This window comes from Leopardus geoffroyi, chromosome C1 (assembly GCF_018350155.1).
Source record: "Leopardus geoffroyi isolate Oge1 chromosome C1, O.geoffroyi_Oge1_pat1.0, whole genome shotgun sequence".
NCBI classification, from domain to species: domain Eukaryota; kingdom Metazoa; phylum Chordata; class Mammalia; order Carnivora; family Felidae; genus Leopardus; species Leopardus geoffroyi.
Window position 1 is genome coordinate 9304601 of NC_059328.1, and position 15716 is coordinate 9320316.

Sequence of the window (15716 nt, forward strand, 5' to 3'; positions counted from 1 at the left end):
CAGCTCTTGTCTGAAGTCCAGGGTGGTCCCAGGGGAACTCCTGACTCAAAGCCAGAGGCATACAGAGGTTCTACTTGTGGTTTCCCTGCTCCTGGCAGCTGAGGCGGGGCCCTGTGATCACCACTCCACCAATCAGATGCTTCCTCAGCCTTTCACTCAAATAAGTGACGCAGAGAAGTGGGTGGAGGGATTCTCTTCAGTGCTGGCCACAGCAGGGAGGGTACAGATGAGGAAACTGAGGCTCTGGCAGGTTAAGTCACCTGCCACACAGAGCCAAGATTCAGATTTGGCTGCCTCCAAAGTCTAGCCTCAGCCCTTCTCTGAGTCCAGCCCTGGTTCCTGGTTAAGTCAGCTCCCCAGGCTGTCAGCGGACCCTCAGCCAGGGGGGGACCCCGGATGGCTGAGAAAAATGTGGGCTGGGCCAAAACCCCCCTGCCTACCCCCCTGTAAGCAGTCCACTGCCACAGGGAGTCCAGGGTGGGGTTTGGGGACCTTTTGCCTCCTGTCAACACGCCAGGGTCGCAGAAGCTGACGTGCCCACAGCTAGCCCCGGGGTTGGGCTCTGCGCGTGGTCCCCGGTGTGACCTCCCCAGGCAGGATTCAGTTACATCACAGCGGCAGCTAGGGAACAAACACAGCTTGTGTCTTCCTCCAAGTGCTTATTTCCTTTGTCTTGTGAACATTGAAAAATGAAAGGAATGATAAGGATTTGGGGGCGGGGGAGGGGGGGGAGCAGCCCGGAAAATTCTGCAGCGTTGGCGGAACTCACCAAGAGGGCGGCGTGAGGGAGTTTTCAAACCGAGTCCAGAGGCAGAGAAACTCAAGTGTGATGCAGGCGGCCGGAGGGGCCCAAAGCCTCCTGGATTCTCGGCTCCTGCCTGCGGGTTAAGGGCCCACCCTGGGGCGGCAGCTTCCCATCCGCTTCTGGAGCCGGTCTGTCCGTGGTCAGGCCGCTGAACCCCCCCGGGGCCTCCTCTGCCAGCCAGTGCCCGTAGCGCCAGCTCCCGATGCTGTGGCCCGCGATGGGAACGAAACAAGACAATGTGTGCAGACACGGGGGGGGGGGGGGGGGGGGGCGGTCAGCTCCTCGGGGGGCCTTTGCGGCATCATCTCTGGTTGTCACAACCAGGAGGGTGAGGCGTCTGGCATCTGAGTAGAGACCAGGGATGCCGCAGAACAGTCTGCAATGCAATGCACAGGACGGTCCCCCGCAGAGAAGTGTCCCCGACCGACCGAAACGTCAGCAGGGCCTCGGTGACAAACACTGAGCCCCTGAACGTAGCGCCCTGAACGTCGAATGGTAAATGTTGGTTTTACGATGCAGGGGCCCATCTGGAGTACAAGGGGAGGTGGATGGGAGAACGGGGTGTGCCATGAGAAGGCAGCACGCCGACGGTGGCTGCCTCTGACAAAGGCTCCGTCCCTCTTCATCCAGACGGCAAATACTTACCACGCCACGCACTCCTCCAGGTGCTGAGCCGGCATGGACCGGCCCAGGTGCTCACGGAGCGTCCGGTCTGGAGGGGAAGAGACTCAGCCCGACAGAGCGAGTAAACAGAAATGGCCCGGAAGATCCTTCGAGGGTGAGGACTGGGTAAACAGACCACGGTAGACGCGTGCCACGCAAGAGTTTTCAGCCGTGAAAAGGCACCGACGCCCCGCGCGACTGCAGGGTGAGCCCCGAACGCGTTTGCTGAGTGAAAGAAGCCAGACGGAAAGACCACATCCTGCACGCACGTTCCCAAAGATGTTTGCGGTGGGGGCTGCATAACCCCGTGCGTGTACCACAGGCCACTGAATTGTACACTTCGAGCAGGTGAATCTCCATATAGCCGTTACATATGGAAACATTAACGATGGCCCCTGCCCACCTCCGATCTGGTGAGACAGGCAATGAACGAAGTCAGGGCAAGGCTGATACGGGGGGCAGCCCAGGCCACCGTGGCCAGGGAGGGCGCCCCCGGGAGGGCGGGTTCGTGCGTGCTGGAGAAGGGGCTGTGGGCCTGGCCACGCGGGCGGGACCAGGTAACCTTTAGCGACCTGGCGTCTAGGCTTCGGGGCCCTGCAGAAATATTCCCTCGCAGCTGCTTCCATCCAGGGAAGTCAGTGACCCCGGGGTCACACAGCTGTGCACTGGTCGCCAGGCCGCCCCGCACGGGCTTCCCCAGCCAGCTAGTGTGGGAGGGGGCCCTGCCTCCGAGGCCTGCCGTCCACCCGAGGGGATCCACGTGCTGAGAGCGGCTCCCCAGGAGGGCAGGGCCCGTCAAGTCACACCTGGCAATGCCTTCCCAGGGGACTTCTGTGGTTATTTTCTTCCTGAGCCCCGGAGAGACTTGGGCACAAAGGGCCTGCCCAGAGCCAAGCATGGTGGGTGGGGGGTGGGGGGGCAGGGGGGAGGCGGGGGGTTGCCAGACTCCCTGGCCCTGCCCGCTGTGTCCTGGAAGATGGCAGAACTCCCTCCGATGTAGCATTTCTCTGACCCCTTTGCTCTGCCCTCCCCACGGGCCTCCCGGCCCCTGCACCTACTACCCACGTTGGGGTCTCCTGAGCTCCAGCTTCGTTCCACCCCAGCCTCGGAGGAGCTATAACCAGGCCTCAGGGCAGGCTGCTGTCACAGGTCAGGCTGGGCCACACCAAGACGGTGATACTGGGTGTCCCGAGGGGCAGTTCGGTCTTGGCTAGGAGCTGTGGGAGCCAGCAGCATCACATTATCCCCCTCCCAAAGTTCCCAGAACCTCTGCACCGGACACTCATCGCTGCCCAGGAGGCAAGGAGGCAGGAACATCTTGTCCCTTCCGCAGGACAGGAAAGGTGACCTCACATGCAGGAGGGCGAAGAGCCAGTGGAACTCCAGTCTGGATCCCTCCCTGAAGATACTGGGGCCTCCTGACGCTTGGGGAGCCTCGGGCCATGGTGGGCTGGGAGAAGCTGGGTACTCAGGGATCTGCTGGTTTCCTGGAAGCTGAGGGCCTTGGGGCGGGGGAGGGGGGCATGGGAGGTGAGAGGGGCAGTGGCCCCCAGGCCCAGGCTCTGTTCCACAGCACACAGTTTAGGAGGAGGAGTGTGTTAACGAATGTTGGTAAACTGGATCCCAGTAGGAGGGCCCTACTGGAGGGGAACGCAGAGTGACTGGGGTGCCCACAGGCGGTTCCCAGCCTTCTTTCTGTGCCGATGGACACCGTCATCACCCCCTGCTTTGCTCGAAGTCAGGAGTGACAGCATATCGATGTTCTCTTCACAAACATAGACCTCTGGGCTCTTATTAATGGTCCCCTTTCTAAAAATCAGAGAAGCCTCCTCAGTGGGAGAAGTTCCAGATGCACGATGGTGGAGGGACAGCACCCCACAGCGGCCCCTCCCTGACCCTGGGCCCCCATCCTCCCACCTGCAAGCATTTTGTTCCCTCTGCTGCACGGCACTCAGGCAGCAGGATTCATTTATTTGTAACCTGGTTCCCTTTTTTGTCCCCCATCACACTGGGACATCTCCAGGGGCATGATGAGAAGGGCTCAGAAGGGGGACAATTTGGGGTAGGGCTTAGCCCGTGGTCAGCCCAGGAGCTTTCTCTCATCCTGGTCCCTTCCGGCCATTGGTTTGGCCCGAGAAGAAGAGACTCCACTTCTCAAATTGTTCTGGCCTTAGGAGCGGGGCTGTGGCCACAGGATTCAACTCTTGGCCACTTGCCAGGCCAGATAACCAGGTCCTTGGAACCCTGCCAGGATGGGCTCGGGTCTGGCGCCTCCCTGGGCTTGGTGCCCACCTCCACTCTGATTCTCTTTGGAGATAGGGAGGGGCCCCCGGCATGACAACTAGGTCATTTCCCAGGGCCCGAGCCTCCTCTGCAGGGTTGGCATGCCCTGTCCTGCCCCTCGGGGGTCAGGAAGTCAGAGTTCAGTGCTTGTCACTCTCATTGGCTTGGCTAAGCTCAGGGACAGAATTAGATCTCCTCCCTCACGCTCAAGGCTTTCCAAGCACCCAGACCATTCTGGGGGAGGGACCAGGATAGGGCCTCCTGGGAATCTGCCCAAGGCTTTTTCCCTGGTTCCTCTGGGAAGAGATCCAGAGAAAGACTGAAAAGTGTCCCAGCAGAGAGGGAGGGGTCGGGGTGGGACCAGGCCCTGCCTGGCTGTCAGGAGAAGCCCCGGGGGCTCTGGGAAGATGTGAGGTCCCACTGCAGCCAAGCCAATTCCATTCTCATGAAGCCCTTGTCGGGCAGGATGGGGGGCAGGGGGCGGCGCTGGCTGGCCCTGTCACTCCCAGAGTCCACTCAGACCCCTGGGATCCTCACTGCGTTCCTGGCCTACAGGTCACATGCAATTTCGTGGAAACTTCAGGAGTCCGATTCCCTCCAAAAGGTTGGCCTGGAGCCAGCTGTAACCTCAGAAATCTGCTTGCCACTCAAGGATGATCACAAAAGGGGCAGTTGAACTGGACACTCACTAGCTCAGTAGACAGGATCCCCACTTCTTCCTCCTCATCCATCCCTGCCCACGAAGATGTGCCCCCCACCTGGAACCTGTCTCCCGTGAGAGCCAGTGACAGACATCTGGCTGTGGTTCTGGGACAGCAGAGGGGGCAGGCCAAGCCCATGGACATTCCGAGACTGACCTCACTGGGCTGGCAAGGGTACCAGGGGGACACCGTTAGCAGCTCTCCCCCCCCCCCCCCCCCCACTTTGTGACACATGTCCTCAAGCACCAAAATGAAGGTGATGAGTCTCTTGCCGGTGTGACGGGTTTTGTAGCTCAGAGCCAGGTTCAAATTCTGCCTCTGGTCTTTACCAGCCCTACGAACCCGGGCACGCGATCTCCCTGCTCCGAGCCTGTTTTCTCGCCTACAAAACGATCTTTCCAAAACCACCCCCACCAAAAGGCCAGTGCTTCTTTGGGGCTCCGCTCAGGGCCCGGTGTGAAGCACTGAGAGGCCACCACATCCCTGGGTGGCATCTATCGGCTTCCCTCCGTCCCCTGCCTACATTTCACTTTTTCCTTACGTTCTACGGACGACTTCCACGGCATGGCACACGGCATAATAGTTCAAAATTACGGACCACTCCTCCAGGGGGATTGTATGGCCAGCCACACCCACGGCCGTCTGGACCACGTGACCTGTTCTGGCCAATGAGCTGTGAGCAGAAGTGACATCCCTTGTTTCCAGGCAGAAACTTTCAGAGCCGATGCCGGGTGGCCAGGCGTGTCTACTACCTCTGCCACAAGACATCGTCCCAGATGTTGGCTCCTCTCTCGGCCAGGCTCCCAGCGCAAAGAGGACACAGAGCAGAGCTGTAGCCACCCTTGAAGGACAAGTGGCAATCCTAAGACAAGCCTCTGTTGTTGAAGGGATGACACCTGGGGTCATATCCTGGCTGATGCACATTGTGGCTGCTGGAAGGGCTTCCCGAGAGCTGCTGCCTGGTGCAATGGATGATTCACCGTTAGAATGTGATGCCCTTGACTTGGCGGCCACTTGGCAGGTACTACACGAGCAGTGGATGTGACCATGACTTGGCGTTTCTGCACACAGATCTGACAACAGCCTGAGCTCCGAGATTAATCTGCTAACGTGAGTTGTGTGGAAACGCTGGCCTTAGCACGTGGGAGGCTCTTCCATTGGATTCGTGGCCTGTGACCGTCTTCACCTCTGGGGAACCACTGCCTGTTCCCCTCCCTGCTCCTGGCCACCCACCAGCAAGAGCCGTGTGCACGGAGGCCATTGTCCACCTGTGCCCCTGCCAAGGTCAGGTTTACTAAGCTTGCTGCAGCAGGGAAGAGCATACACCAGGCGAACCAGGGGGCGGCTCTCCCCACGTCTCCTTGGCCGTGATTTTCCCTGTTGGCTGAACCCGGGTCTGTTGTGCCATTCCAAACCTCCTCGTTCTTTGCCATTCCACTTCTTCTTTTAATGCTTATTTATTTTTCAAGGAGAGAGAGACAGAGCGTGACCAGGGGAGGGGCAGAGAGAGAGGGAGACACAGAATCCGAAGTGGGCTCCAGGCTCCGAGCCATCAGCCCAGAGCCCGACGCGGGGCTCAAACCCACAAACTGCGAGATCGTGACCTGAGGTGAAGTCAGACGCTTAACCGACTGAGCCACCCAGGTGCCCCTTTGCTATTTCACGTCTGTCCCCTGAAGTCCAATCTGGGTCAGGGGCCTGTAGCACCCTCCTAACACTGGTCTTAATGATGGTGGTCTTCAGAATTTTGGCCTCTCAGCAACATTGCCCTCTCAGTACCCAGTCATGCTCAGTAGACAGTGGGTACTCACTAAGGACTGGTTCTCTCCTGAGTTGGTTGCTTTGTGCTGGTGGGGCTGTGGCAGAGCAGAAGGCAGCTCTCCGCAGTCCAGTTCGTCAAGGTCGTATCAGGGAACTGGATGGGGGTGCAAAGTGTCCCCCAACTCATGGCTGTTGGGAGGGGCCTGGCAGAAGCCGCAAGGAACCATGTACCCCAGGCTCAGGCTCCAATACCTTTCGCCACCCCTGCCCTCTTCTCACCCGCTCCACTCCTGGCAGCTGGGGACCCCAAGCAGAACAACTGTCTCTTAAAGATGGGGTTTTGTGGTTGGGATCAGTCCCTTCCCGAATGGCAAGGACCAGGGGTTCAGGGATTTCAACAAAAGAACTCGCAAAAACCATCTCTTTATTTATCATTCCTGCCATACAACCAGTTTGCACAAGCTGAGGGTGGGTGGATTTTGCAAAGAAAAGAGCATCTGGGTATAGACCCTCCTGGAAACAGTCTAAACACACTGCTAAGGCTGGTTAGACTCGAGAAGCAATTTAACAATAAACTCTACACAATTAGAAATGTATGAAAGTGTCAAGGTGGCTGCTGGCTGGTTTCTTGCCTCCCCATGGGGGTCAGAGTTACGCCCATCAGTCCTGTGCAAAGGTCCTGGGGCTGGCCTGGGGGTTCACCCGGATTCTTCCTGGGGACAGGAACAGTCCCACTCACCCAGCAGAAGTGTGCCAAGGGACAGGCGCATGGGGGTGTGCCCACGTGCCATGGCCCCCTCAGGTTCCGTGGCTTTCAAGCATGTCTCTGCATCCTGCCTTTATGTCCTCCCTTTGAAAGTGTTCATGCAGGTATAGGTTCCTGAGAATTTGTGGATCTCCTCCAGTGCAGCCTGTGGTAGTATGCTGGGGGAGTGGGGAGGGAGAAAAGAAGAGGGTCAGTGGGGGCACCAGCCACCAGGTCATAGTAGAGCAATGGTTCCCATAAGCTGCCCCAGCCCTCTCTCCAAGCCACAAGGAAGGGCTTTCAAGTAAGTGGATAAACAATGTTTCCGAGGTAAAGGTAAAGGTGGCTGGTAGAAACAAACTTTCAAAACCACATTCTTAGCATTTTGGAGCCAATAGGTATCTGGGAGATCAATTCCCTCCACGAGCCACTCATTCAACAAATATTTGCTGTGTGGGATTGAGGAGTTAGGCAGTTACCACCTCCTCCAGGGAAACTTCCCAGATTCACCCCCAGGCCTCTCCTTGGGCTTCCCAAGCCCCTGTGCTTCCCCAACGGGCCCTGGCGGGGGGGGGGGGGGGTCCTCGCTGTTTCCTTGGCAAACCCATGCTTGGAAGATACCTCATCTCTGATCCTGGCCTGCAGTCTGGGGCTCGGCATAGAGAGGGCCCCAGTCCATTTGCTGAATCAAGTTGAAGGGCCCTGGACCACCCCAGGTGCGGGATGGGAAAGGCTCACTTCCAGCCAGAGCAATTTGGAAGTCTCCCTGGGGGCGTGGTTGTTCTGGAGTTGAGCTTGTAAAGGTTTCTCTTGGGGAAAGTGACAAGGGGGTGCAGTGCAGGGGTTGGGGGTGGGAGGCGGAAAACTAGTGGAAGATAGAACAGGAAATGTAGGCTGTGGGCTTACTGTGGAAAGCACTGAGATGTTCTAGACAAACCAGCTTTTTCCTAGAATGTTCAGAAAGGCTTCTAAGAAGCTCCCCAAGGGGTGGGGGGGATGGCAGCCCCATCCTGGTGAGGACATGAGGCTCTACCCTCCTAGGGGCTCCCAGAGGCAGCCAAGGGCATGTCAGAGCCTCAGTCAGGATGGACTAAGGGAGGCAAAGATGTGGCCCGATGAGGAAGCTTCTGGGCCTGCGGCTGGAGCCAATCCTCAGCTGTAGACACACAGCCAGAGGGGAGCCCGCGTTCCTGGGAGCTGATGTCTGATGAAGGTACTCGGGCGCTTCACTTCCCGGAAAGGCCTTTCAGGTCAGAGGGGTCGGTGAGCTGGGGGTTCGAGGCGGCAGATGGCTGGAGGCCCAGAGGAACCAGAGCCCACGGTCGCTGGGGCTCCAGGGTCGAAGCTCTCCCTGACGCCCTGCGTTCAGCTGGGCACCTAGAATGGCCCCTTCATTGTGGGACCAGGATGGGCAGGGTGTGCTGCTCAAAGTCTAGAAAGTTCTAGGAAATGTGATGCCGGGCCAATTCTGAAGGAGGATGATCTCTTCTTGAAAGCCTACCTCCTGAGGTAGTCTGTTCTGGTACCTCCCACCTGACTACTCCTGGGGCGTTTCTGTGAGTCCCAAACATTGCAAACCCTGTTTCCCCCCACTAGATTGAACTTCCTGAACACGGGGGCCAAGTACTGGTCTCGGGAACAATGGTTCTCAAAGTGTGGCCCAGGAACCCTTGGGGGGGGGTACCCGAAATCTCTTCAGAGGTTCAACTGTTTTTGTAATAACCCCAAGACATATTTGCCTTCGCACGCTCTTCTCTCACAGCGTGCAGCTGAGTTTTCTGGAGGCTCCGTGACATGTGACATCACAGCCGATTCAAATCAGAAGCAGATATAAGAAATCCACTTGTCTTCAATTAAGTCAGGCAATAGAGAAAGAACTTCCCCCAAATGCAAAACAACACCATTCTTCCTACTCCATATTTTTTGGAAAATACACTTTTTATAAAAATATCACATTTATAACAAGGTATGGATTTATTACCGCTGCCTATCAATCAATCAATATTTTAAATCTAAACACATACATAAACGTTGTAACAATTTTTCTCAGTTTTAATTTCCCATACAGTTACTAATAATAGATACGACACATCAAAAAAGGTCCCTGGGTTCTTCTAATTGTTAAGATCGTAAAGGAGTCCTGAGACCAACGCTTTTGAGAACCACTGCTCCCTACGAAGTGTGGGAAGTCCCTGGGACACAGGTCACCACCGCTGGTTTTCCTGCCCACAGCAGACATAAGTAATCGATCACATGTGTATTTTCTCCTCCTGCCGCCTCTTCCCCGCCAGCATTCACCAGCGGAAGGGGAAACAGCCAGCATGAACGTGACCCAGAACTTTCTCCCCCAGCCCGTACCTTTTCAAGATAATGAGGGCATGCATCGTCCACGGGAGAAGGAGGAGCGCCTGATTCAGCTGCACGGCTTCCACCGTCCTCCGGGCCACAGTCTCCGGCTTCAGCGGGGGGAAGAGGTTGGGGAACCTGGTACAGGGAGAGACAATATGGGTTTCTCCTAGAGAAGCACGCACTTCTGCTGACCATCTCCGTGGCTAACATCCGCGGGCCGTCCCTCTGGCTTTTCCTGTTTGGGAGACTCGAGTCCCCTTTGGAATATTCTCCCCGCCCCTGCCTGCTTCCCCAGAAATGTCGGGAGTTCCTCCTTCCCCTTCTTCCCAGTGGGTCTCGCCTGGAGAATGGAGGTCTTGTAGCCCACCCCCTGGGAACCATTCTTCAAAATGCTTCCTTTAAAATGTCTTTTAAAATGTCACCCAGGGGCGCCCGGGTGGCTCAGTCGGTCAGGCATCCGACTCTTGATTTTGGTTCAGGTCATGATCTCACGGTTCATGAGCTCGAGCCCCATGTTGGGATCTGCACTGACAGTGTGGAGCCTGCTTGGGATTCTCTCCCTCTCTCTCTCCCCCTCCCCTGCGCACTCTCTCTCTCTCTCTCTCTCAAGATAAATAAACATTAAAAAAAGTACAAACATGTCACTCAGATCCTGCTGCTGCCTGGCTCAGACCCTCTTCCAGCACTGTCCTGGGCCCTGCCCACTGCCTGACCTGTCTCCCTTGTCACTCTGCTCCCGAAATCCAGGCCAACCTTTCTGTTTCTGTCGCTTCAGCTCCCTGCCATCTCAGGGCCTTTCGCCAGCTGTCCCACCAGGGAGGGTTCTCGGCCCATCCTCTCTGGGTGGCCTCTGATCTCCTCCCCCTGCTAATTTCCTTGACCGCATTTACCACGTGGCCTTGCCTGTCTGCTTGTTTGCTTGTCCGTGGCCTGTCTCCCCTGTCAGACTGTGAGTGCCACAAGGGCAGAGGTCTGGTTGGTCTTGCTCCCTGTTTTAGCCCCCGGTGTGCAGTGCCTGGCATATAGTGGGTGCTCAATAAACGCTTCGCTGAACCGATGAACCCGGAACAACTTGCCGCTCCCCGAATGTGCCCTGCTCGGCCCGTCTGGAGGTGGGGGTCTGCTGGGAATACCCTTCTCTGCCCCGCTGGCTGGTCCCCTCCTTGATTCATTGATTCAATGAGCTGGTCAAATGTTTACAGAGTGCCTTCCACGGGGTTGGTAAATGAATGAATGATTGAATAAGCGGGCACCAGGGAGCTTTCTCGTGCCTGTTCAGAGGCCTCTGACCTGAGCCCCGCACAGTGACGATGCTCCCTAACTGTCAGGCCTGAGCTAAATCCAACAGGCACCATTTGGTCCAATTCGTAGAGAAGGGAGCTGAGGCTCTGGGGAGATGGTGGGGCCCTAAGGGCTCAAGCCAGGCCAGCACGAGCCCCGGGCCAAAGCTCTGTCCCCCTCCTCACTTGCAGCTTGTCCTCCCATCCTTGGTGGGCCTGTAGGCGCAGGGCTGACCTTGATCCCACGAAGTGCTTGTGCTCAGGTACCAGGGGCACTTAGGGTGATGAATCTCTTGGAGCTGATGTCACCTTGGGCAAAGGCAACTCTTGGGACCCCAGCACGGGCCCGGTTGGTCTCAGAGAACCCGTGGATCTCCCCCCACACCCTCCTGGCCACGAGCTTCCTCTGCTATCTTAACGTGCAGCTAAGGTGCTCACAGCCCTGCAGTCTGGAAGGACGGCCACCGGGAGCCTGCAGAGATGAATGTGTTGACGAGCCCTATAGACATGGCGGACAGTCTGGTTTTCCAGCCACGACCAGGGCCCGGCCTACTTGCTATGCAGGGGAAGGGAAGACAGGATGGATAGGGCCAAGCTCTGTGGGGACAGGGGGGCCCTTCCTAGCAAGACCCCTGCAGGGGAGCCTGACCGAGGAGGCCGGTGCCTCTGCTGGAGGGACTTTCTCCTTTCCCTCCTGGTGGGTAGGATGGGTATATAGGGAGCTATTACTCCCACGGAGGCCATGCAGACTTGCAGAATAAGCGAGTTCGGCCCATGTCCATCTGTGTGGCCTTGGGCAAGTAGCTTCGCTCCTCTGAGCCTCAGTTCCCACGTCTGTGCAGTGCGGACAGGAGCTCCCTCACGGGGTTGCTGAGGGCCACGTGTAGCAGCGTTTGTAAAGTGGCTGTTGCGGCTGGGACATGGAACAAGATCAATAAATAGCAACTTGCAAACAACAGCACCTACATGGCCGTTCTTGCCAGAAAACCCATCAGTTTTGTCCTAAACATCTGTCTCTACATCCCTTTAACACTGGGAAGCTGTTAATCATGGTTGGACAGGAAACCAATGCTTCTCTTCTCTTCTTTCTTTCTTTCTTTCTTTGTTGCTTTTCTTTTAGGGAATGGAAGTTGTTTACACATCAGTCATCCTTTTATGACCCTTCCCCCCAAACCTCGGGGCTCACCTGCACAACCACAGGTAACTAACATTCCCCTAGTGCTTACTACGTGCCAGGCAGGCTAGGTGATTCACATCTAGGAGCTCAGCTAAGCTGTGAAGAAGGGAGTACACTTTCAATCCCTTCTTAAAGATGAAACCAAGGCATAGAAAAGCTGAGTCACCTGTCCAAAGTCACACACAGCTGTGATTTGGTCCTTGGCTGTTTGGGCCCAACCTCCGAACCACTGTAGAAAAATGTCGCCTTTCCTTGAAGTGATAGAGAGGAAACGGCCAGAAGATGAGACAGGAACACCACGCGAGAGGTCTGCTGATGTCCTGCCTACTTCTGTGCCCTGGAGCCCACCTGAAACCCAGGATTGCCCCTGCTGTTCTTCCGTCCAATAGGCATTTACTGAGCACCTCCTGTATACCCAGAAGAAAAGAAACCGGCCCAAAGTGGTATGGGGGGGGGGCCGGCAAGCCAATAGGGAACATCAACGGTCATTAATCCCACCTCCTCTAAATACAGAATCCGTGATCATCTGCATGTGAGTCAGGTGGAAATGTGGATTTCCCTGGCACACGAAAGGTATGATCTGATAGGAAGATTAATCACATCTGTGTTCATGGAGATGTTCACTGTCAGTTAAGGACAAAAAGAGCAGCCGTTCATTACTGAACATCTAGCATGCCGGGCTTTGCACCAGATGCCTCACATGTATTATTTGTAATCCTCCCAAAGATCCCCGAGGGAAATATTATTTCCACTGTTTTACAGATGAGCAAAGTAAAGCATACAGAGGTAGCAAGACTGGCTCAAGATTTCACAAATGTAGAGAAGGAGGGATGACCAAACCAGTCTCAGTAATAACAACCAAGGGGGACTGAGTGATTCCCACATGGCTCGTGCTGTGCTAAATGCTTTCCACCAGCTGTCTCATTAAATTCTCACGGTGAACCTCCACGCCACCTTCGTGCATGGAAGAACCTGTTGTGTATAATTTAGAAGGCAAATCTGTTATTATACGCTGCATTGCAAAAGCAAGGAAAGTAGCTGTTGGATAATTCTCCATTGTCACCTGTCTCTAACTTTGTGCCCCTTCATGACTGTACATCATTAGAGCACCATTATTGGGGACTTACTATAGACACATGCAGTGTTCCATGCCAGATCCCATTTTATCCTTATCACAGAACCCTAGACGTGGGCATCCTCATCGTCCCGTTTTATTTTATTTTAACGTTTACTTATTTTTGAGAGAGAGAGCATGAGCAGGGAAGGGACAGAGAGACAGGGGGACAGAGGATCCAAAGTGGGCTCGATGGGGCTCTGCGCTGACAGCAGCAAGCCCGATGTGGGGCTCGAATTCATGAGCTGTGAGATCACGACCTGAGCCAAAGTCGGGCACTCAACTGACTGAGCCACCCAGCCACCCCACTCACCTTCCTGTTTTACCGATGAGCAATGAAGGCTACAGTGGGAACTAATTGGACCCAGGATCAGATGGTACAATACAGGTATAAGTGAGTCAGCACCACAGGTGGCTGGCTCCAAAGCATGAGCTCTCAACCAATAGTTCCCATTCCCCTGGAGTCCCATTGGCCTAGAGGACAGGGGGTTGGGCTTCAGTCTTTCTTTAAATTGAGCTATAATTTGCATACATATAATTATGCACATAATTTGCATAAAAAGTTGAAATAAATCTTAAGTGTGTGGCATGATTAATTTTTACCTATGTAACTGCCACTTGGATTGGGAAGAGAGAGCATTTTAAAATATTCTAGAAAGTTCCTTTGTGCTTCCTCCCAGGCTATGTCCCCGCCCCTCCAGAGATGGCCACTATCCTAATGTCTATCACCTTGGCCTCGTTTTGCCTGTGATAGAGTTTCCTGTAATGCCTTCATGCAGAAGGCACTCTTTGAAAGCGTCTGGCTTCTTTTGCTCAACGTAATACTTTCGAGATTGATCCATGCTGTTCATGTGTTAACACTGTTCTCTTGGGGAGTGTTCCACTGCGCGCATGTGCACTGATACTTTGTAAGAGCTCCCTGACCTGAGAAGCAAGACCCTAAGCCACTACAGTGTCCCACGGCCTCGCACATAGAGAATCGGGTATGAGACCACAAAGCCAAACAGAACGGGCTTCCGCGATATTTTTAAATTTTAGCTCTCTCTGTGCATACTAAGCACGTCCCTGGTCCGAGCCCCTGTGGGACTTGGCTGAAGGGAGGGGAGTCCCCCGCTCACTGACCTGACCCTCATACCCTGGAACATCTCGGTGCTGGTGTGGAAGGGCAGCACGGTGGTGGCACTGACTCCGGGACAGTCCAGCAGCCCCAGGGTCAGGCTCTCCATGAAGGCGAAGGCCGAGGCTTTGGACGTGCAGTAGTCGATGGCACCGGGGATGGCAGACAGCGCCAGCACGGAGTTGAGACACACGATGTGGCCGTTCTGCAGCTCCAGCATGCGCGGCAGGAAGGCCTTGGTGGTCTGAGGGTGGGTGGGAGGTCAGTGTGGAGCTGCCGCGGGCTCCAGCGGCCCCTCTGAAACCTCTTCTGGGGAGCACGACCACCCCGGGCACAGGCACCACTCCACGACTGAGCTCTCCTGGGACAGGAGGGGAGGGGGCCGAGGCCCGCCCACCGTAGGGCACCAAGCTCCGCATTTCTGTACGTCCAGATGTCTCCGGGGGCTGGGCGGTCATTGCTCTTATCTGGCCACCTTGCCTCCGGACATCCCCCCGGCCTGAGCCCAAGCCCCGGCGAGCCTCTCCCCACCCCCCTACAGCAGCCGGGAGGGCAGGAACATGTCACTGTCACGCCCAGGGCCGGCTGTGGCCCAGGACGGCCCTTACCCAGAACTGGCCCAGGGTGTTGATGTGCTGGGACTTGAGAAGGGCGTCATCGTCACTGTCCATCAGGCTCTTCCCGTGGACCACGGCAGCATTGTTCACCAGGATGGTGATGTCGCCCACCTGTGGGCAAGGGGGCCGCGGGGCTGTTAGGGCAGCCGGTCCCGGTGGCCTGCACCCACAGGGGCGGGGCCTGCCCCCTCGACACCGGCTGTGTGCCCCTGGACAGCCACATCATCTCTCTGAGCCTCAGTCTGGATTTGTGAGATGGAGCTGATGGCCGTACCGGGGTTGATCTGAGGGTCAGAAATACTTCGTGGCACACAGCATGTTTACGATAAATGAGGTTATTGCTACACAGAAGCACTTAACGTTCACCACGGGCTAGATAGCAAACAGGATGGGTTTTGCTCTTGTGGAGCTCACTGATACATTCACCGTGAACAGATGGCTGGAGTCAGGAGAAGGATCCTCCCAGAGGGCGATGGGACTTTTGCCCCCCAGAAACTCACAAGGTTTCTTCCAAAGGGGACAACAGGCGATTACTTCTGTTATGTAATCAAGCCACACACCTAATCCCTGCCCCAAAGAACACACACGCACACACACACACACACACACACACACACACACAGACGCATGCACGTATACACTCACGCACACGGACATGCACACACAGCTTGGGCCAGCTTCCGGGACAGTCCCCAGACATGCCCCGAAAACAGCCATTTTGCCATTCGCAACGCTCTCTCCCAGGCCAGGCAGGTGAGAGAATGTTCTCTTTGGCTATTGTGTCTTGTGTCCAGCTGAACTCAGGACAGACCCTCCTGGGCACTTACCTTCTCCCGGACAGCTTTGGCCGTCTGGTATACCTCCTCCCGGTTGCCTACATCACAGATGAAGTAGTGGCACTCGGTGCCCATCTGCCGAATCTCCTCTGTCGTCTCTTTCAGGCATTTCTCAGTCCGGCCCCAGAGAACGATCTGGAAGGAGAGGATGGCAACACCAAACAGGTGGTGATTAAATGACCCATCGTAATTCAATGGTGGGCAATGGAAATTCAGCAGTTTGCCCGAGTAATTGGCAAGTCAAGTAGCTAGCCTCCCCGATTGCATC

The 15716-nt window shown here is 55.9% G+C and overlaps 1 protein-coding gene and 1 long non-coding RNA gene across 5 annotated transcripts in view; one reads left to right on the forward strand and one right to left on the reverse strand.

Annotated features, from left to right (window-relative positions):
- The first annotated feature begins 726 nt into the window (after positions 1-726).
- Positions 727-6809, forward strand: LOC123597203. Its single transcript, XR_006712028.1, has 2 exons — positions 727-1881; positions 4307-6809. It is a non-coding gene; the product is annotated as an uncharacterized LOC123597203 (long non-coding RNA).
- Positions 6621-15716, reverse strand: part of DHRS3 (dehydrogenase/reductase 3) — a 41663-nt gene continuing 32567 nt past the window's right edge. For all 4 annotated transcript variants that reach the window (XM_045475686.1, XM_045475685.1, XM_045475687.1 and 1 more), the window contains 5 exons: positions 15440-15583; positions 14604-14723; positions 14001-14239; positions 9317-9442; positions 6621-7137 (listed from right to left, as the gene is read on the reverse strand). In XM_045475686.1, the coding sequence (XP_045331642.1) occupies positions 7053-7137; positions 9317-9442; positions 14001-14239; positions 14604-14723; positions 15440-15583 (714 nt within the window). In that variant the 3' untranslated portion in view covers positions 6621-7052. The remainder of the gene's footprint in view (positions 7138-9316; positions 9443-14000; positions 14240-14603; positions 14724-15439; positions 15584-15716) is intronic.